Source organism: Pogona vitticeps, chromosome 1 (genome assembly GCF_051106095.1).
Source record: "Pogona vitticeps strain Pit_001003342236 chromosome 1, PviZW2.1, whole genome shotgun sequence".
Classification (NCBI taxonomy): domain Eukaryota; kingdom Metazoa; phylum Chordata; class Lepidosauria; order Squamata; family Agamidae; genus Pogona; species Pogona vitticeps.
Window position 1 is genome coordinate 291,793,623 of NC_135783.1, and position 21,691 is coordinate 291,815,313.

At 40.9% G+C, this 21,691-nt stretch overlaps 1 protein-coding gene across 3 annotated transcripts in view; it reads right to left on the reverse strand.

Annotated features, from left to right (window-relative positions):
• Window positions 1-21,691, reverse strand: part of AMBRA1 (autophagy and beclin 1 regulator 1) — a 213,486-nt gene that overhangs the window by 109,797 nt on the left and 81,998 nt on the right. For all 3 annotated transcript variants that reach the window (XM_072986012.2, XM_072986011.2, XM_072986013.2), the window contains exons 9-11: window positions 17,315-17,497; window positions 8,725-8,805; window positions 8,530-8,630 (exon numbers count right to left, since the gene is read on the reverse strand). In XM_072986012.2, coding sequence (XP_072842113.1) covers window positions 8,530-8,630; window positions 8,725-8,805; window positions 17,315-17,497 — 365 coding nt within the window. The remainder of the gene's footprint in view (window positions 1-8,529; window positions 8,631-8,724; window positions 8,806-17,314; window positions 17,498-21,691) is intronic.

Below are 21,691 nucleotides of genomic sequence, written 5' to 3' on the forward strand. Positions count from 1 at the left end.
GGCATGCAAGGTGTGTGTGTTCCTTTCCTCCTTTCCAAATTGAGGCTTCTGTGAAGTACTCTCTTTTTTAAAAAGGAAAATAAGCCCTCCCCTTTCTTTTTCTTTTTATAAAAAAACCGAGCTGAGTAGGACTCAAAAGGGGAACGACGTTTTAAAAAGCAAGCCAACGAACCGGGACTCTACGGGATGCAACCCCCTTCCAAAAGCAGATTGAGGGGCCTGTGGGGGGTCAGACAGAGCCTTGATGTCCCTCAGCAGGTAGACGGGAGGGGAGGGAGTCTCTCTGCACATCTGTCAAGAGACGCTGGTCGAGCGCCGGCGCTTCCTCTTCTGCCCAATGCCCCCCCTCGCCCGTGGTTTCTCCCTCGGTCTCCCCGCCGCCGCCAGCCCCCCCGTACCTCACTCCCCAACCACGTTCTGCCTTCTCGACAGTTATTTCAAATTCGTGGCTCCTCCACAAAGCCCGGCGGCAGCGGCAGCATCGCTCCGCAGAGCACCACACAGCGTCGTGGGAAGGCTTGTGGCCGTAGGTCCGGCGGTGCAGGGAGGGATGGAGACACCACTCGGAAGGCGCATTCTCTCTCTCTCTCTCTCTCTCTCTCTCTCTCTCTCTCTCTCTCTCTCTCTCTCTCTCACACACACACACACACACACACACACACACACACACACACACACACACACACACACACACACACTCCCCACCCCTTTCTGTATCACTGGTAAGAAACAACATAATCCTCTCTTCTCTCCCCCTGCCCGTCCGCCCGCCGGCCCGCCACCCTGCGACAAAACGCCACCCCACCGTGCCTTGCACCTTCGAGTCACCCGCCAGCCCTACCGCTCGCCCCCTTTTGCTCTCACGCAGGCAACAGGCGGTCCCTCCCCTCTAGCGCCGGGCTCTGCGGTTTGCCCTCCACTCCCTCGCCCATCTTTTCCGACATGGAGGATACGGTGAGACCACTCGACCTATAGCCTTCCATTCATACGTCTATATCTAAAGCAGACATTTTGGTGCCATTGATTTGTTCAAAGCTGAGGTTGGAAAGTGAGCGAGCGCGCTAGCGAGAGGAAGGGGAGAGGGAGAGGGGGAAAGAGAGAGCTGTCTTACCCACCCCCACCTGGAAGGTCGCGGTTTCACCCCCGCTGGCCCCGTGGGAGGGTGGGGAAGCATCGCAAGGGTCCTGGAAGGCTCACTCGGACCCTTGCAACGCTCCCCTCCCCCACAGGGCCAATGGGAGCCAAATCCCCGCCTTCGCTCCATAAGACGCACAGACTCCCCCCCACTTTTTTGGGAGGGGGAAGAGTGTCTTATGGAGCAAAAAATACGGTAATTACTAAACAGAAAGCTAATCATTTCCTAACGTTCTCCTCTCTACAGTGATAGAGACATGCTGTCAAAGAATTATATCCTCCCACATAACACATGAAACACTGAGATGCTATGAGCATTTCCATAACCCTAGAAATTTCTTGATGTGATCCGTTTGAATATTAGAACAACACCGCTCAAAAATCATCATCAGAGCTGCTGCATGAATATCCAGCATGCAAAGATTAAAATGGAGAACAAATGAGTAAAGTGGCTTCAGCATATTGAAACCTGAGTTGAAGTATCACTGAGCTGGAGTACCACTTTAAAAATTAAACCAATTGTAGTCCCATAGTATTTCCACACATCCTCTTCCTCTGTATTCCAGTCTGTCAAAGACTACTAAAAGTTGGGCATATTCTACTAACAACTGAAGATTACCAGAATCCATGAGACTTGGACATAATACATAAAAACAGAACATTCAATTTACAGTGGGGTCTCGACTTACAAACTTAATCCGTATTGGAAGGCAGTTTGTAAGTCGAAAAGTTTGTAAGTCGAATCAGCATTTCCCATAGGAATGCACTGAAAACCAATTAATCTGTTCCAGCTGGTTTTGGTTCTTAGGTTGAGGGGCATTTCCCATAGGAACTAAGGCAAAGCCGGTTAATCCATTCCTACCACTAGGGGCAGAATTTCTTTCTTTCCTTTTAATCTAAGATGACTTAGGTTTAAAAAAAGGAAAGAAATGAGGGAGAGAAGGAGGGAACAGACACCTTTTCAACAGAACACCCTGAAAAGCACATTTTCAGCCAAGACAAGTACCTTCTGGAAAAAAACCAAGCACCTTTCAGACAACAGATCACCTTGAAAAGCACCTTTTAAATCAAGACAAGCCAATACAAACACCTTTTGGGGAAAGGGGGGGCAGCAAAGGAGGGAGGTAACACCTTTTAAAAAACCCAAAAATCAAAAATTAAAAAAGCGCCAAAAAATAAAAATACAGTCCGTACCGCACTGTACCAGGCAATACCAGCAGTACCAGGCAGTACCAGGCAGTCTAAAGACTGTCTCCAAATCCACTCTCAAAACACTGGGAAGAGCAAGGAAGCAGATAAGCACCCTCTTCACTGGCCAACAGTTAACTGAAAGTTCAAACTTCATGCTTTCCCCACCTCAAACACGTTTTTTTTTTGGTTTGTAACTCGAATCTAAGTGTGCAAGTCGAGTCAATATTTTTCTATCAGAGTGGTTTGTAAGTCGAAATGTTTGTAACTCGAGCCGTTTGTAAGTCGAGGGTTGACTGTACACATTCACTCATTGGCCCAAATCTTTTGAGTGTTTGTGTAAAGTCTGCAGAAATTGCCACAGGTAATTGCAGCTGAAGGACAAGGTGTCAGGGTTTTGACTCATCTATACAATGAGGCAAATGACCTTGTATGTGGCCAAGACATGTCTTGACACATCATCTATTAAGCATAATTAGCCACAGCAAGTTGTGCAAACCTTAAGTGAGCATTCTGGCAAACGAGCCTCAAAGTGTTCATTCATTAAGAAGTATAAAATTGAATGTTTAGTTTTGACAACCTTGTGTGATACTGCTTCAAGCACAAGATCATGCCACTAAAACTACACCAGCTATACCATCTTCTATAAGCACATTATAAAAAGAATATGTTCAAAGTGTTACTATAGAACATTTTACGTTTACTGAATAGAAAAGTTACTTTTATGCAGCAGAGGTGTCAAGGATTTTACATTGTTATTTCATTCACATAAAGTTTGTTCTGCAATAGCTCTCCCCCAATTCTACACAATCATAAAAACAGATGATTATTCAGGCACAAGGGTTTTTAAAGGGACAGTTGATTCTAGCTGACAATACACATAGCAACACAACATTGTAGCACAATTCCCAACAGGTCAAGGTAACTTCAGAAAAGGAAAGCAGAAAAGGAACAGCAGAGCAGGTATTTGGAATATTTACTGCTGAATGAAGCTCATGCTTTAGGGGTAAGGGGTTTACACAACTATAAAGCCACAAAGCTGGAAAAAACTTCCAAATTAATCCAATCCAATCTGCTACCAATGCACAAAATCCACTGTTACAGAACTTCTAACAGCCTTTGATTAAGATTTATAACAAAGAGCCCACCATCTTCCAATTAGCAGTACGCTCCACTGTGAAACAGCCCATACCAACAAGCAGCTGGTCCTTATATGTAGTCAAATCCCCTTTCTTGATATTTGAACCAAATGCTTTAAGCTCTGTTATCTAAGTGACGAGAAACAAGTTTGTTAGACATTTAACAGCCCTTCAAATATGTGGGAACTGCTTTTCTTAATTGTTACTCAAGTGTCTCTTCAACAAGTTAAACATAGCCATCTAATTCACCTTTTTTATATACAGCTTAATCCTCAGACACTACCCCATCACCTTTCTTGCTCTTCATTGTACACATTTCCAGTTTGTCAATACTGTATGCCCAAAACTGTTCAGCAAGTACAGCTGCATGTGTTTGGAAGCAACAGGTGCAACAAAGATGTGGAAATAGCTAAGGACTTCTAGACATCTGCCAGTTAATAAATCAACCATTATATGACTGCAGCAAGGTTAAAAGCTTCAACAAAAGATCAGATGCTGGTACTAATACTGACTAACAGTCACAGATGCACTTCCTTTGGATTAAATAACTGAGGAAACTAAAAAGCAACGCCCAGCACTTGAGAGCATGTGAGAATTTAGTCTCAAAAGAGGCTGAATGCAACAAAAACATCAACCTGGTATATGCTGAGGAGATCTTGGAATATGGTTTCCAAGGAAACAAAACCATCTTGTTAACATGTTCTCTTTCACCATTAAAGAAAACGTAAAAGGTAATTGGGTTAATTATTAAAGCAACAGTTAGCATACCACCTCTAATTGTCCACTTACCAGAGGCATTTAAACAGCAGTTCTAATTCCTACTGAGATGGAATGTATTGCAAATTACTCACTTGGATGAGTAACTTCCAAAAAAGATGAGTTAACAATGCATTAAAGAGCTTTGTTTAGATGAAGACTTGCCTAACATAAATCATTTTGTCCTGAAGATAGGTGAGTAGAGAACAAGTGATTGTTCAGAACCTGGATTGGAGTTTGAAAATGAGCCACAGCTGAAAGATTTCATTTCGTCCAACTTTCCAAGAATGGCTTAACGTAATACTTCCTAGACTATTTGAAACATAGACTGTCATTACATTTGGACCAGAGAAATATGGTTTCAGTAAACCCTCCAACCCTGGATTACAAAGTATAATTTCAGTAAGATTCATAGACAGGAGTTTAATAGGATAATATGAATGTAGCAACTATCTAAATTTAGGATAGACTGTATCATATAACTGACATGACAAATGTTCTCTAGCTCAGCCACTGAATACGGTTATCTTCACATTGGACTGTGTTTCATTATGTCTGAATGAACAACTAAGGAACTTGCTATAATAAACAAACCCACAGTTACCATGAGTCCTACAAAGACTACATAGCATCGAGAGAGCCACAACGTGACTTCATAAGTACCAAAAGGGTAAAAAAAAGTAAAAGAAATGTATGGCAAAATCCAGCTGTAAGTTAAAGACTGTTTAATTATGCAATAAAAAATTTAAAGGCAAATATTAAGAAAAATAGGTAAGACAGAAACACAACACTGCATAAAATCAAATGAAACATGCAATTAAATAATTCCAGCAGCCTGAAAACAGACTAATCAGAAAAACCAAACAGACAGGATACTCAGAATAGAACAAAACAAAACACTTGCCAAAACAGATGATCCAGAAATACCCTAGAGCTAGAAGGTAACACTTTAAAGAGATGTAAACCCAATCTAAAAAATATCCAACTGTTCCTGTGGTTAATTCACCTGTCAACAGCACCTGTCCTATCTGAATTCAACTCTGGTTCATTAAACCTCATCTATTCCCTTACTGACTGCAATTTTTAAAAAAACCTACCTGAATAGGATATTAGAATGAGCCTTGTGCTCATAACCTGAGTTCAATCCCAACAGATTCTGGAAACAGGCTTGAGGCTGACTCAGCCTTCCATCCTTCCAAGGCTGGTAAACTGAGTTGGGGGAAGCAATGTGTAGCCTACATAGTTAAACCGGAAACCACCCAGAGAGTGCTTTAAGTGCTATGGGGAAGTATACAAGCAGCACACTTTGCTTTACTTTTTTCTGAAGAAACAATTAAAATGTGAATTTGGTTCAGTGCCCATATATCACACTGAGATTAATTAAGGATACAACACATTTATGTCCAAAACACAGAAGCAACAGCTTTTATCATAACATTTAGATTCATGGTCTCCTGGTTTGGGAATCTGTCCAAGATCAGAAATTTTTAATTGGAGAAGCAAAGTTGGGACTTGCTAGACAGCACAATGGCTTGGGTATCTGGCTGCAGAGCCAGAGGTTGTGAGTTTGATTCTCCACTGTGCCTGTTTGATAGAGGCTAGACTTGATGATGATAGAATAATAGAATAATAAAATTGGAAGGGGCCACAGAATCATGATTCTGATTCTATAAAGCTATTGAGTCCAACCCCCTGCTCAGTGAAGGGATACAAACGAAACAATACCTGCCAAGTGGTTGTCTGATTTTCTCTTGAATGCTTCTAGTGTTGGAGCACACATCACCTCTAGAGGTAATTGGTTCCACTGTCTTACTGCTCTCACAGTTGGAAGGTTTTTCCTGATATTCAACCAATTTTTACAATCCTTTCCAGTTCTGCAATTCTAAGGTTAACTTGAATACAGGTACAAAAATAATACTCACAACAGATATAACTATACCCCCATCAAATATATAAGAGAAAAAGAAAGGGACAGTCAATGATAGAAGAAACCAGCTGCTGCTCTCAAAACTGTAGCAGGAACCGTTATCACCACAAGCAGTCAAAAAATTCTTAACAGGGAGTAAAAGCAGATGTCTCCAGCAAAGCAGAGCTGGAAAAGAATTCAGCATTGTTGCCTGGCAGCAAATTATCATCTCCCAGTGAGCTATTTCCATATGCCTACAACAATATCCCACACAGAGAACCAGAACTATGAAAGGATGCATCTCTGATAAAAGCAGCAGGTCTCCTCCCTGTTCTTGAAGAACTGGCACAGAGATACTTAACAACTTTTAAAGACTTGCAAGAAAAAATGAGGAAGGGTTGTCTTATCCTCTTGCTAATGATAAGCAAAGCTTTCTACCTCACTGAAAAGAAATAAAAAACGACCTTAGCTGAGAATGGGAGCATCTCACCCTTAATGCAGAAGTCTTAGCAAAGGGGGAGGGAATGTTTACCTTTCTGTCAGGGGATGCCCTGCCTTATGGATAATTTGCCAAAGGGTGCATGTTACTGGTAACAAGTGTATAGTCTCCTTCTCTCTCTCTCTCTCTCTCTCTCTCTCTCTCTCTCTCTCTCTCACTCACACACACACACACACACACACACACACACACACACACGAACCTCTTAGGACAAAGGCTGTGTAGAAAGCTATGAATCTCACGTCATTAAACCATGTGGTATATGAGCACCGTGTATTGAATGGAACTTTGTTGCTCCTTTCTAGGCATGAATAGATAAACATAAGAGGATGCTTTAGGTGAGTTAGCCCATTTAGCCCTAGAGAGTAGTCTGGTAGCTACTTTCTAGGCTGAATTCTTCCTAGTCCTACTGGAAATCCCTGGTACTCCCTAGTAGTCTTCTATCTAAATAGGAACCAGAGCAAATATTTCTTAGCATTCAAAATTAGGTTTGTTCAGGGTAGCATGGTGGTGATAAACCACAACCTGCAATTAAGCACAGCTTCTTATTCTGTTTGGATCTATTATTACTGCTCCCTAACTAGCAAGGACTCGTAAGCCAAAACAAAGAGCATACAGATGGAACTATGGAATTGGGGCAGGGGGCACAACCCTATTGTGCTGGCTGGGTGTGCTGGTTCTGATCAGCAGACATGACTCACAAGAACATCAGCATCAGAGAATGAATGCAGATCAAGTAAGAGGCCTTTCAATGTGCCCTAAAGTTGAAAAATATGAAATGATGGGATGGAACATCTCTTTTTTCCAGATAAGATAAAATTCTGCCATCCCTGGTCATAAACAAAGATACAATAGGAAGACAAAACTTGCAAAATCTAACACAGAGCTCCAAACTGAAAATTTTTTCAGTGTCCTGGCCTTGTGCTCTCTAACCATAGGCAGATAGCTGACAAGCAGGAGCTACTCTCAGAATCACCTAAAATAATCCATAACCAATAAAACAGGAAGTTTTCATTATAACTCCTAGCATAACTAAATGGTACTAAGACTACTTAATATATACAGTATATATATATATATTTCATTCACATGTGTAGGTACAAATGTCTCATATTAATATCCTACTCAAAAAGCAGTAGGGTCTTTCCATTATATACTTTGAAATGAATGAATATAGCAAACATTGCATTACAAAATGCCAATAAATAAGATAACCCTTGGAAAGAAAATGAGTATCAAGAGTACTAGAACTCCCATTACAATCCAAGGATACACAGCCATGTTCTAATGAATACAAGCATTATTATATCATACTTGCATCTGGTACTAAACAAAAAACACTTCAACCAGAAATGAAATTCTGCCATCACAGAACTTCATTTCCAGGCAGGCAAAGTTCCATTTTATCTGCTTTTATCTCCCTGCAAAGAAAACTCCAAGTGTCTGTACACTATAACCAGATGCTCCCAAAGTTTTAATATGCACCTATTAGGATTCTAATTAAATCTGAACTGCTCTTGAGAAGCTTTACAAGCCAGAACATGAACAAGGCACTCTATAATTGAATTATAGGGACCGGGAGCAAACTGATCATTAGCTTGTCAGCATGTTAATTTTTAAGAAGACAGAACAGAAATACTTGTGATTGGGTAGAGTTCTGCTCATCTTCTTTTTGGGATTCCATTCTAGGATTCCCCTGGATGCCTCTAGTTTTCTAATGTACAATGTATATTAACAGACATTCCCAAAAATCTGTAAAGAAAAAGAATTCGGTTCCTTTTGAATGAATCCCTGCATGTTTTCCCACTAAAACATTACAGGCCCACCACATCTTCATTTTCACACCAATCATCATCCACATATGCATATAGCATATTCCAAAAAAAAGAGGAACAAGAGATACTGACCTGCTAAAACTCTGTTAACAGAGGAGTGAGTGGCTAAACCAGGCTGACCACGTTCATGAAAAATCCCAGCATAAGGCAAATACTCTGGCAGCAAGAAACGCCTAGAAAGGGGAGACCAACATGGTAAGAAACAGTGCTAACTCTCCTGGGACACAGACTGTGAACAGTATATTTGTTTGGACATACATGCCTTACCTGGGAACAAAACGTCCAAGGGATGGTGCAGACATACGGGCATTCCGAGGGGCTCGGTGTCTTGATCTGTCTCCATTGTCCCTTCAGATGGAAAAAGCAGCATTTTAATTACAAATTTCACAAGGAAACATTTTGTTGCTGCTTTCAGTAAATAATTTTGAGTAGAGATCTTTATCAATTTGAAACAAATCAGCCAGATATCTACTCAGAGATCTACTCAGGTTCTGGACATTTTTTTTTTTTTTACTGTTTTCATGTGCCATCAAGTGAAACAGTTATAGCGACCCTAATAAAGCTTTCAAGTTAAGCGAGATATTTAAGGAGCAGCTTTAGTAATTCCACACTCTCAGTGAGTTTTCATGGTTGAGAAGGGAATCAATCCAGGCCTCTTAAGTCCTAGTTTGTCTCTCTATCCACTGCACCACACTGGGTATCCACTTTCTATTTACCATGCCCTAATTAATAAGTTAATTACCTAATCAATAGTTGGGGTCAATAATTAACTAAAACAGCCAACCATTTTTTGTTTATAAAAACATTTGCAGTGCTTTTCAGTCAAGACAAGAGCTGCTAAACACATCACAGATGGATGATGGTTAACCTTCCATCTATGATTTATTTATCAGTACAGTACATGCAAATAGGGAACTCTTGCCTCCTCTCCAACTTGTCAGAATCACAAGCCAAATAGAACCATGGTAGTTGAGTGATAAGCTCAAACTCCACAGTTTATTTAACTGTTTCCTCTAGGCAGAATAGTTGAGCAGGACTGATCAAGTAGCATGCATTAAACACAAGATCATCCACAATATGTCAACATTTATCTATTTTTAAACTGATATCCTGCTATTACTACAGTGAATCCCAGTACGTGGCTTTTTTCCTGTCCAGTTCATTCTCTCAATAATCCTATGTAGTAGGTCAGGGTGGAAGAGAATGTCCCACTACACTGTAAATTTCATGGCTACATAGGGATTTGAACCCAAGCTTCCCAAGTCCTACTCCAACACTCTAATCACTACATCACAGTGGCTATTTAGAGTTTTGGTTAACTGTGGTATGCAAACACAGTCAATGAATCAAAGTTTGGCAACTGCCTGGCACTGCTACAACAACATGCTTGTTTGGGGACCCAGAACATTTGCAAGGTCTACCAGGATGTAATTCTTGCACCTATCCATTAGACACTCAGAAAGAACGTCTGAAGCTCAATGGTCCTGGCTCAACAGGGAATGTAAGACCAAAAAGAAAGAAAGAAAGAAAGAAAGAAAGAAAGAAAGAAAGAAAGAAAGAAAGAAAGAAAGAAAGAAAGAAAGAAAGAAAGAAAGAAAGAAAGAAAGAAAGAAAGAAAGAAAGAAAGAAAGAAAGAAAGAAAGAAAGAAAGAAAGAAAGAAAGAGAGAGAGAGAGAGAGAGAGAGATTCATGAATCAATATCTATTTCTGTAATTAATAAACAAAAGTCCCATTTAACAGACTTTGAAGAGTGGAACGGAATCTTCATTTTCCTGAAGTAATGGTGATTTAGTGATCACCTGGTGGCAACAGTGTAAAATAGGGGATTGTTTGCCTTCGAGTGCTCTGAGTCTTGACGGTCAAGCAAATGTGACACACTCTGATTTGGCCTAGCAGCCAACAAGTTGGCACACTTCAGCTCACCACAGTATTGTCTGGAGATGTGGGAACACAATCTACTTTTCTAAACCATTTTTTTTCTCTTTTTCCTCTTCTTCCATAGACTTTTACAATTTAGGGTCCTTTTGGCAATAGTACAGAAGATATTTCTCCCTGAACTGGAAGTTAAGCCTGGTTTTTGTTTGGGACTGGGCCCAGAGTACCCTGAAGAAACCACATCATCATGTTCTTTGTGATTGTGATACCTGTAACTACCATCTGTCTAGTTTCCTCTACCACTCCATGTCAGTCTCCCAGTACCACAAAAGCAAAGAGGTCTCATATGCCATTGTTGGCTCACAAAACAAGAGTTGGTTTGTTGTTGAGTGTTATGCAAATCAGTACTACTGAGAGGATGGTCTACCAAAGGAATACTGATTTCTACCACTGGCCCAGAGCTGTTGTGCATAAGCAGTCTTATTGAAAGAACAAACCATTTGCTTCAATATAATTCTTACCAAAGAATTATAATTAGTTAAAAGAAAAATGTTTTAAAAACATACTTTTAAAAATTCTAACATTTTGAAGGATTTCATCATCATGAGGAATAGTATTCATACTGGAATTTTCCACCCAAATCTCATTTGTGTAGCCAACTATGATTTTAGAAAAGGAATCAGGTAAAACCATATTACTATGCCTACCAAGTTTTAAGACTGGCCTTTCTCCAGTTGTTAAACATGATATCCTCTTCTGCTACTGAAAGAAAATACCATACTATTTCTTGCCAATTTATCAGCTACAATTTTAAGCCAGCAGGATGATACGGAGGTAAGCAAGTTATTGATTCTTTCAAGAATTAAAAAAATGTAGCCTTGATTACTTCTCTCAGAGTCATCTGAAGAAATATAAAGAGATTTCTGCAACACAGCACTTCACAAGATCAAGTATCTCTGTCAAGTACCAAATACAAGTGGATTCATCACCTGGTCAAGTACTATCCATTGAAGCAGAGCCCTGCTAAATGCTGAAGATAAACTGTTACAGGAAAGGCAATTTGAAAAAAAAGGCACAAGTCTGTGTTTTGACCTGGAAACTAAATGAATCCCCTCTGACCCTGCTTCACTCACTGATAAATAATCATCAAATCAACAATGAGCTACTGTATTCAATGGCTACAATGAGTTACCAACCACTAGTGTAACTGGGAGTTTCAAAAAAGGAAAGAGAACCCTTGACAAATACATACAGAAATAGGACAAAATAGTAATTGTCAGTACAAGAAAGCAGCACCAGTACTGATTAACAGGATATTATGGCCACTCATCCACAGGGCATCTGACTAGTTGTACTGTGCTTTCAGTTAGATGTGGTACCAGGGCTCATTGGTAGAACCCATCAAAGAGTTGTCAGTAAAGAAATATATTCTGATGTCACTTGACCAAAGTACTTCCATCTCCTCTGTGTTGAATTTATGTTCAGTCTATCATGCCACAGATGTTTCGCATGAAGACTTTCCTTCCTTCTAGACTTATAGGTCCACTACAAGTTCAAGACTAGATTGCAACAAAATAAGTATAAGACTCACAACAGCCAGAATACTGCACAGCATTTCAAGCTGTATAAAACACAACTGGACTCTGTTTATTTTATGTTAGATTTATATCCCACCACTCCTCTAATGAGTTGAAGGTGACATACATGCCTCTCCTCCCCATTATATCCTCACAATGATCCTGTGAGGTAGATCAGGCTGAGAGAATGTGACAGGCCTCACATCAATTTATTTTTAAAAAGTAAATAGTTACAGTTATGAGACTGAACAGTAACAGGGATTTTAAAGTAGCAATGGGTTACTACCCTATTCCTTAAAAGTACTTACAACAGTTAGTCATATATTTTAAAAACCTCTTAATGCCACAAAGCTATTGGTTTGTGCTAGAAATTACTAGCCTCTGGGCATCTCAATATCCACAATAGAGCCCAGGAGAGCAGCAACAGGCATAGCATGAGCTTGCATTTAAACCACCTGAAATTCTTCCTATATTACTCAATGAGTTCACATCATTGTTATTTCAAGTAACATTACAGTTATGCAGACAATCATGCAGTAAAAGGAATTATGTTATACAGTAGTACCTCGATTCACGAATTCAATGCGTTCTCTGAGACATTATATAATGTGAAAAATTCGTAAACCGAAACACGAATTGCCATAGGAATGGGGCGGCGCTATAAACCTCCAGGCAGAATGCATTCTGGGGAAACTTCCTTTGTACTACAGAAAAAAATCGTAAACTGAGGCATTATTTTCAATTGATTTCCATTTGTAAACTAAATTTAGGTTAACCGAGGTATTCATAAACCAAGGTACTACTGTACCTCCTTAAGTTAAAATACATTAATATCCTTTAGTTACTAGGAAATAAGTCATTATAAGTAACTACTTTTTTCCTAACTATTTAGTACCAAGCTCTGGTACCAATACAATACATAAATGTTTCTATCCCTACATGGCTGGCCTGATGAATTATGATCACTTCTGTTGAACCTAACAGAAACCTGAGAACAGCAAGTGAAAGCACAAGTACACTGTTCTCATATACTGTATACTCTTGTACATGCAAAAGTCATCTCCTGTGACACTTCTTCAGAAAACTGTCATTTTTTTACTGCTTCCATTACTAGGGACTGGAGTATTCTGCACACACAAAACACTGGTGCTGAAATTATGTGCATAACTGTGAGCAACAGACAGAAGTGTGAATTTTCCCACTCTTCCTGTCACTGAGCATTCTGGGCATTTCCTGGCTTCTAGGGCTTAAAATTTCATATTCTCTTGGTTTTGGCTGTTTTAACTAACTCATCCTTGTGTCAGGTCACACTGATCTAAACTGGAATGCTTTTTCAGGAACAATGATGTGCCTCTAGCTTCTCTTGAAAAGATAGGCAATGCTTGAAAGAAACAGGATTGCCTACTCCTGCTGACTACCTCTCTCCAAAACTGCTCCAATTAGTTGTAAGTGTTGTAACATTGTAAGTATTGAAGTCTGTTGCAGACACAATTCAGTATCATAATACCTAGATTTTTCACCAGAAACTATCAAGATTAAAATTATCAGCCAGCCAGCTCCTTGTTAAAATCTAAAGGTCATAAGAATAGGTTGGATCAAAAAGAGTATTTCCAGTAAAGCATTTCTTCTGCTCATGAGAGAGTCACTTAATATTCTAGAAGAAAAGTTATCTCAAATCTAGAAAGTACATTGAAAATGTAACTCACATTATATGCTGTTACTGTATCAAGTCTGCACCAAATAATGTGACACACAAAGTAGCTTCACTCTCTCTCCCTATTTTTATCATCACTCTGTTATGAGTGATGGTCTTGACAAATTTATTCTGGCACTGTCAAATTGATCTTCCTCTTGCACCTTCTTTCTTCACTCCTCTTTCTCATGTGTCCTGTCTTTTACATTGTATGCCTGAGTGCAAGACCTGTGTCTAATTTTGATTTATGTACAGCAACTCATTAATATACAGACTCTTGAAATAATTATTAATAATTATTCAGATTCTGTATAGTGTTGCTAGTTCAGTGAAGATGGTTCAGCTGTCTATGCAAGCTAAACAAAGCAGCCTTTCACACCAGCTCCTTCCTGGTATTTAATAATAATAAAGAAAGGGCACAGAATAATTTGATGATAAAATCTGGTTCGAAGAATATGATAGCAAAGACACTGTAACTCCAGCACTGTTTTCTGTTCATGAGATAGGTTATCACAAATGTTGTAACAAATAGAAGCAATGCAAGATTAAAATGGGCACAAATTCTAAACAAGCTTTTTTGTACCAAGTGGTTTTTGATCGATATTCTATTAAACAGCTTATTTTTTATGGGAGGCAGGCAGTCACAGTTTATGAAACAGTGATGAAAGATTTCAGAGATGGTTTTCAGACAGCAGAGCAACATGCTGTCCAGAAAATCTCCATTCTAGTGCATGTCAAACACAACAAAGTCTGCATATTCTCCATCACTAGAAGACAGATGGCAAATTCCATATGCTGCCATGTTCCTATGCAGAAATGTTTCAACCTAGACATTTAATCTTTTTGTGTTTAACACAATATACTGCAGATCCAACTCTAGTGAGACCAAATTTGGGATTAAACATATTACAACAGCAAAACCTCAGGTATATAAAGAGGGGGCTGTGAGCATGCAAAACTAAATCAACAACTAATTCTTACTAAAAACACTGTTATTTCAAAATGTGCTGTAGAATTTCTGAACACTGCAAGAACACAAACTATGCAAGACAACAGCTTCTAGAGGCAGAAATAATAAAAGATTGACAATGCTTGGTTTCATTTTCCAAAAACATTGAGCCAGCTAAAATAACACATCTCTTTTGTTTTTTTCAACAAAACAAACACAGCGAAGGAGCTAGGTGTAAGATAGGTGTGCTGAAAATTCAACTTCGAATTCCCTGCTCAGAAATAAAAATGGACACATAACCTTAGCAAATCTCTCTTTACCCTAATCAAGGTCACTGTGTTACTGTGAGGATAATAATATGAGAAACAACTTGTAAGATTTCATGCGATACAAAACATTTACTTATATTGAGAAGTTTAAAACAAGTCACATAATGCAAACATCTGTTATCCAGACTAGTAACACATGAACTTTCAGGAAGGGAGGTTATTCTCCTAAACACCAACAGCTACTTAATCTACTACTTCAGCAAGACTTGTTAAACAGGATTGTAGAATCCTGGACCTTTTTAAAAATCTAAAATTCTTATGCAATAATAGAACAAGAGAGTGGAGGAAGTAAAAGACACTCTACCGTTTCTGCCCTTGAAAAGGCAGAAGCCTCACTGTTCCAAATTGAAAAGGGCTTCTGTGGGGTTTTTTTAATATTGATATTACATATACATATAAATGCAAAGAAGTGATTATGCTAACAAATGCATCCCAAAGAAAGCCACCTTCATTGTTAAATATCAGTGGGGAAGGTTCCACCTCAAAGGCCAGCTTCTCTATTGGGCAAAGAGGATAACTGCATGAAAAGGAGAGACTACCTTAAACACACAGAAGAACTAAGATTACAATAAAACATTTGTTACCAAAAAGCACAGCTACTCCATAGGACAGAAAGACACTCCTTTCCCCACTCAGCAAGAAATAAAAGGCAGTCTTGCTATAGCTGACTGAATCACTTTCCTGAATGGACCTGTTCCTGTTTGAATATTATCTGCAGGGGAACACATTTCTCCACAGGTATCTGCCTAGCTCTGTGAATGAAGACTCTACCATTTCTTTTTAGCAGTTGAACCCACTTCCCCAGAGGATGAATAGGAGGCAGTAATGGAAATAAGTGAGGGTTGCTCTTGCTGAGCTCTCCTCATCACAATGGGTCCCAGCAGGCTGCCTCACTCCTACTCCAGCAGCCTGTGGTGCTGCTTAGGGAAAGCTATTAGGCAGCTGATACCTCTACATCTCTCCTCTCATTTACATTTTACACAAACAAAACCACAATGAAAAGGGGAAGACATACTCATTCCCCTGCGCTTCCGAGCAGTTAATTGCTGAAGCATGAAATGACAGCGCCAAAGAACAAGGGTACTGCCTCCACCATCAGTCCTCTTCCATAAGATTATTTCCTGTTGCTCTGGAAAAAGACAAATTCTGACTACCTGGTTCACGAGAGGTTTAAACTGCAATTCAAGGGCATGAAAGATTTCTATTTCTAGCACCATCTGGTGGCAGTACAGAATGAGGACATGTTATGATACAGCATTCCACATCCCCAATTCTAATTGAAGGATTTTAAGGGTATGAAAAAACTATCATTCAGCTGAATAATTTAAAGACCATATATGGGTCCAGAACCACACAAGACTGTTGGTATCTTCTTGAAGTGCTACAGTATGTTTTTGTTTAGAACAACAATAAGGAAAACAGAGCAAATGGACACCTGAAAGGGTCCAAGCCTGCTTAGAAACTGATTAAGCTTATGAGATGTACGAATAGCAGGCCAGAAAAGCCATAATGACATTTATGGGCTATAATTTTCAAAGTAGTTGTGTTAGTCTGTGCAAGCATATCAGACAAAAAGAAAAGAAAAAACAAACCAGAAGCAAACGAGAGAGAGAGAGAGAGAGAGAGAGAGAGAGAGAGAGAGAGAGAGAGAGATCGGCAGTCTTTAAGGTGCCACAATGCTGTGTCTTTTACTTTTGTTCTTGTTTTTTGTTTAATATACACAGAGACTTGTTACTGGAGAAATCAAGAGATCCTGAAATTCTGACTTGCATGGCCTATTTTCTTTCGCCTTTTTTGTATTAGAACTTCAAGATCCACAAACAGAAGAGTAGCAGAAACGACAATTAGAATTAAAAAACTGTGAGCCCAGGAATTGTTCCGAGTACCACAACTGAATGGCACTGACAATAAAATCCACTGGTTGCTCAAAACATTTGTTTCAGTTGTATAACTTAGAGCAGGAGGGGGCTCATTATGTTACTGCTATTGTTAAACAGCTGAAAATTAGAAACTCCTAGCTGCTCTATTAAACCACTCTAAGATCTATTGTTAGAGCCAGAACAACTCTCACTTGATGCACAGTGTTGCTGTGGCAATGAACACTTGACAGTTCTCAGAAATGCTCTGCCCCTTTAATATGTTACAGAAATCAGGATTAGCATACTAACAGAGATACTGTATCTTTATAAATGTAACTGACAGAACTACAGTAGTGGGGAAGAAGGGATTCTTACACAGGCTGGGACAGACAATGTTTTTGGTGACTGCTAATAGCCTACTTGTCTTCTAGATGTCAAAAACAACAGACCAATTAATGTTTTACATTCCTTATTTTTTAGAAGTATAAACTACATTTCCAATCTTTACAAAATGTCTGAGGCACGTGTGGGAAAAAAAGAAAGAAGGCACACTCCTTGGTAGAATAATCACTTACTCAAAGTCTTCAAATTCTAGATCATTCCCTTCCACAGATGGGCCTGTATTCTCAGAGGTGGAAGCAGAAGATGAGGAAGAACGGATCCGATTCTGTTGATATCGCATGGAGCGCTGGCGAATACTATCTCTGCGTGAAAGATACTGGATCATTCTCTGGGCATAATAAGCAGCAGGAGATAATCTGAGAACACAAGAGATCACTGTTAGCTTGCATGAAATATACAGGGACTTGATTCTTTTTAAAGTACATTTAGGATTACAAATGTATTGTGTACATCTATAGGTGGAATAGAAAATCTGTCCCTTTTCCTGGATTTACTTTATCAGAAATTTGATTTATTATCTGCAGACATTTGCTTGAACACCACTCTCCCACAGATATGAAAGGTGGTTTACTTTGTTTCTGTTTGTAACAGGCCCACCTACAACATACTATATAACTACATTAACTGGTACTGAAATGCCAATGTTTCGAAACAAAAAACAGGTAAGCCGTGTCTGTTCTTCCTGCTATTTTATAGGATAACTATCCCTCTGAAAGGCTGAGGTCTTATGATACTTTGGCCTTTCACTGCATTAAATAAAGGATACTATACACCAAAAAGTTCTTTCTTTATGGTGCCCTTGTATAACAACTGGCTTATTATGGAAAGCTAGTATATTACCTATACCAAGATGAGCACCAGATAGTCAGTGGACCCTAGCGACATATTCTGCATTCTCCAGCAGTCATGTACTTTCACAGCCTCCCCCCACTTTTGAAATACTTTTTAAAAAAACTTGCTGCATGTAGTAAAATAGTTTTGTGGCCTCTGGGGGTAAAGAAGGTGAAATTTTGCAGCTTTTGAGGACCCCTACACACCCTTTTAGAGGAACCAGAGACCAAATTGCTAACATGCGCTGGATTATGGAGAAAGCCAGAGAATTCCAGAAAAACATCTATTTCTGCTTCATTGACTACGCAAAAGCCTTTGACTGTGTGGACCACAGCAAACTATGGCAAGTTCTTGCCTGACCACCTTATCTATCTCCTGAGAAATCTATACATGGGACAGGAAGCAACAGTTAGAACTGGATATGGAACAATTGATTGGTTCAAAATTGGGAAAGGAGTACGACAAGGCTGTATATTGCCCCTCTGCTTATTTAATTTATATGCAGAATATATCATGCAAAAGGCTTGACTGGAGGAATCCCAAACTGGAAGTAAAATTGTCAGAAGAAATATCAACAACCTCAGATGATACCACTCTGATGGCAGAAAGCGAGGAGGAATTAAAGAACCTCATAATGAGGGTGAAAGAGGAGAGCACCAAAAATGGTCAAAAGCTCAACCTCAAACAAAACTAAGATCATGGCCACTGGCCCCATCACCTCTTGGGAAATAGAAGGGGAATATATGGAAGCAGTGACAGATTTTACCTTCTTGGGCTCCATGATCATTGCAGCTGGTGACAGCAGCCATGAAATTAAAAGGCTTCCTGGGAGGAAAGCGATGACAAACCTAGACAGCATCTTAGAAAGCAGAAACATCACCTTGCCGACAAAGGTCCCCGTAATCAAAGCTATGGTTTTTCCTGTAGCGAAGTGAGAACTGGCCCATAAAGAAGGCTGACTGCTGAAGAAGGACAGGTTACTTACCTGTAAACATGGTTCTTCAAGTGGATTCTCCATGAATACACACTAGTGGGTTTAGACAGCGCCTGCGCTGGCCTCTCGGAATTTTCTAGAGCTGTAAGAGAAAAGTAACAATGTTTTAGGCTACCCCTTATCGCGCATGTCTTAGCCCGCCAACGGCTCAGTTCCATATGCCCGCCACAAAGAAGAGTTGGGACTCGATTCCAATGACGGACATGTGGGGAGGCCGGGCGGGACGTGTGTATTCATGGAGAATCCACTTGAAGAACCATGTTTACAGGTAAGTAACCTGTCCTTCTTCAACGTGGTTCTCCATGAATCCACACTAGTGGGTGATTAGCAAGCAAACTTACTGGATGGTGGGCCGTCATTGTAGCAATGACGTAAGGACAGCCCTTCCAAACTTGGTCTCATTCTTGGCCCGAAGGTCCAACTTGTAATGGGTGACAAATGTGGACACATTAGACCAGGTAGCCGATCTGCAAATTTCTTGAACATCGACTCCTCGCAGCAAAGCTGTAGACGTGGCCACAGCCCTAGTTGAATGGGCTTTAAGACCCTCAGGAATAGGTCTGTGTAGTAGTTCATAGGCCAACGAAATAGTGGAGACCAACCATCTAGAAAGAGAGGACGACGAAGCAGCTGAACCCTTCTGCTGACCATAGAAGCAAAGAAACAACCGAGGGGACTTCCTAAAGTCTTTAGTCCTTGAGACATAATAGGCAAGTGCCCTTCGAACGTCCAAAGAATGAAGCATGCGCTCAACATCTGTTACTGCTTCAGGAAACAACGTTGGTAAAACCAAAGGTTGGTTAACGTGGAACTCAGAAACCACCTTAGGGAGAAAGGAAACATCAGGATGCAAAACCACTTTATCCTTGTAAAACTGAAGATAGGGAGAGTCCGCACGCAAGGCTGCAAGTTCACTAGCCCTCCTAGCCGAAGTGATGGCTACTAGGAACAAAGTCTTGAAAGACAGGAACTTAAGGTCACAAGAGGCCATAGGCTCAAATGGGGGTCTGGTGAGGCTATGTAAAACAGTCTGCAAAGACCATTGTGGCACTGGTTTCTTCAACGGGGGCCTCATGTTGCTCAAACCCTTGAGGAAAGCCTTAAGCGTTGGGTGTGAAAACCAGCGAGATGACTCAGAACCCTGAGGTTGAAAGGCCACAATAGCCGCTGTGTAAACCTTCAGGGTAGATTTGGACAGTCCAAAGTCAAAAAGATGTTTGAGGTAGAGCAGGAGGGTAGACAGGGATACTGGGGATGACTGTAAGTTACGTTCCCTGGCAAACTTTAGGAAATTCCTCCATTTATATTGATAAAGCAACTTTGTTGCTGGTTTACGAGCCTTATCAATGACTTCAATTAGTGATGGGAAATCCTCCACGCTGTCAAATGGAGGGTTTCCAGGTCGGGATGTAGAATCTTCCCGTCGTCCAGAGTGAGAAGATGTGGATGCAATGGTAATGTCATGTAGTCCACTGCACCCTGAAACAGTGTGGAGAACCACGGTCGACGTGGCCACCAAGGGGCGATCAGGATTGCCTCCGCTTTCATCCGCAAAGCTCTGATGATAGTTCTCTGCAGAAGAGGTAGCGGAGGGAACAGGTAGATCAGTCCCACGTCCCAAGGGATCATAAAAGCATCCCCGAGGGAGTCCTTTCCCTTCCCGGCTCGAGAAGCGTAATGCAGACACTTCTTGTTGTTGGGAGTAGCAAACACATCTACTTGAGGGTGACCCCACATCCGACAAAGTTGGAGGAATACCCGCCGATCCAATTCCCACTCGTGGGTCTGAGCAGAGCGGCGACTCAAGTCGTCCGCCAGCTGATTGTCCGTTGTAGCAATGTGGATGGCTACCGGAAAGATGTGTTGCTGGTAGCACCACTCCCACAGCTGGATAGTGAGGAACAGAAGGGACTTTGATCTTGTGCCTCCCTGCTTGTTCACGTAGAACATCGTGGTGGTGTTGTCCGTGACTAGTTGTATGGCCCTGCCCCTCACCAGGGGAAGAAAGGCCCTGAGGGCTTTTATGACCGCCAACATCTCCAAATGGTTGATGTGCAGCGTTGATTCCTCTGGGGTCCAGAGGGCATTGATCCGATGACCCTCGCAGTGGGCTCCCCAACCCGTCGGACTGGCATCTGTGGTGACCTGTCTGGTAAGTAGAATGGGTCTGAACGGCCTGCCGACCAAGAGATGGGGAAGGAACGTCCACCACTGTAGTTGACTTGCCAGTTCTGGTGTGACTCTGAGGCGCTTTGTTTGGCTGTCTGTCTCTGGGTCGAACAGGGTGAGGAGCCAAATCTGTAGGGAGCGCATCTTTAACCGTGCATGAGACAGGGTGGCTGTTGTCGATGCCATGAGGCCAAGCAGATGTTGAGCCAGCCTGGCCGACACCGTGCGTCGTGGTTTGAACCTGCGAACCGCTCTTTTGATCTTGTGAACGCGTTCTAGAGGAAGGAACATGCGACCTTTTACTGCATCGAGATGTGCCCCTATGTAGTCCATCGTTTGGGATGGCTCTAGATGAGACTTGTCCAGATTGATGGATAGTCCCAGGGCTTGAAGAGTGTTGAGGACGAATTGAGTATCCCGATATGCCTTTGGTTTGGATTTGGAAACGATGAGCCAATCGTCGATGTACGGGTAAATTTGGATGCCCTGCAAGCGCAGGTAAGCCGCCACCGGGGCCATACATTTGGTAAAGGTCCTCGGTGCCGAGGCTAGACCG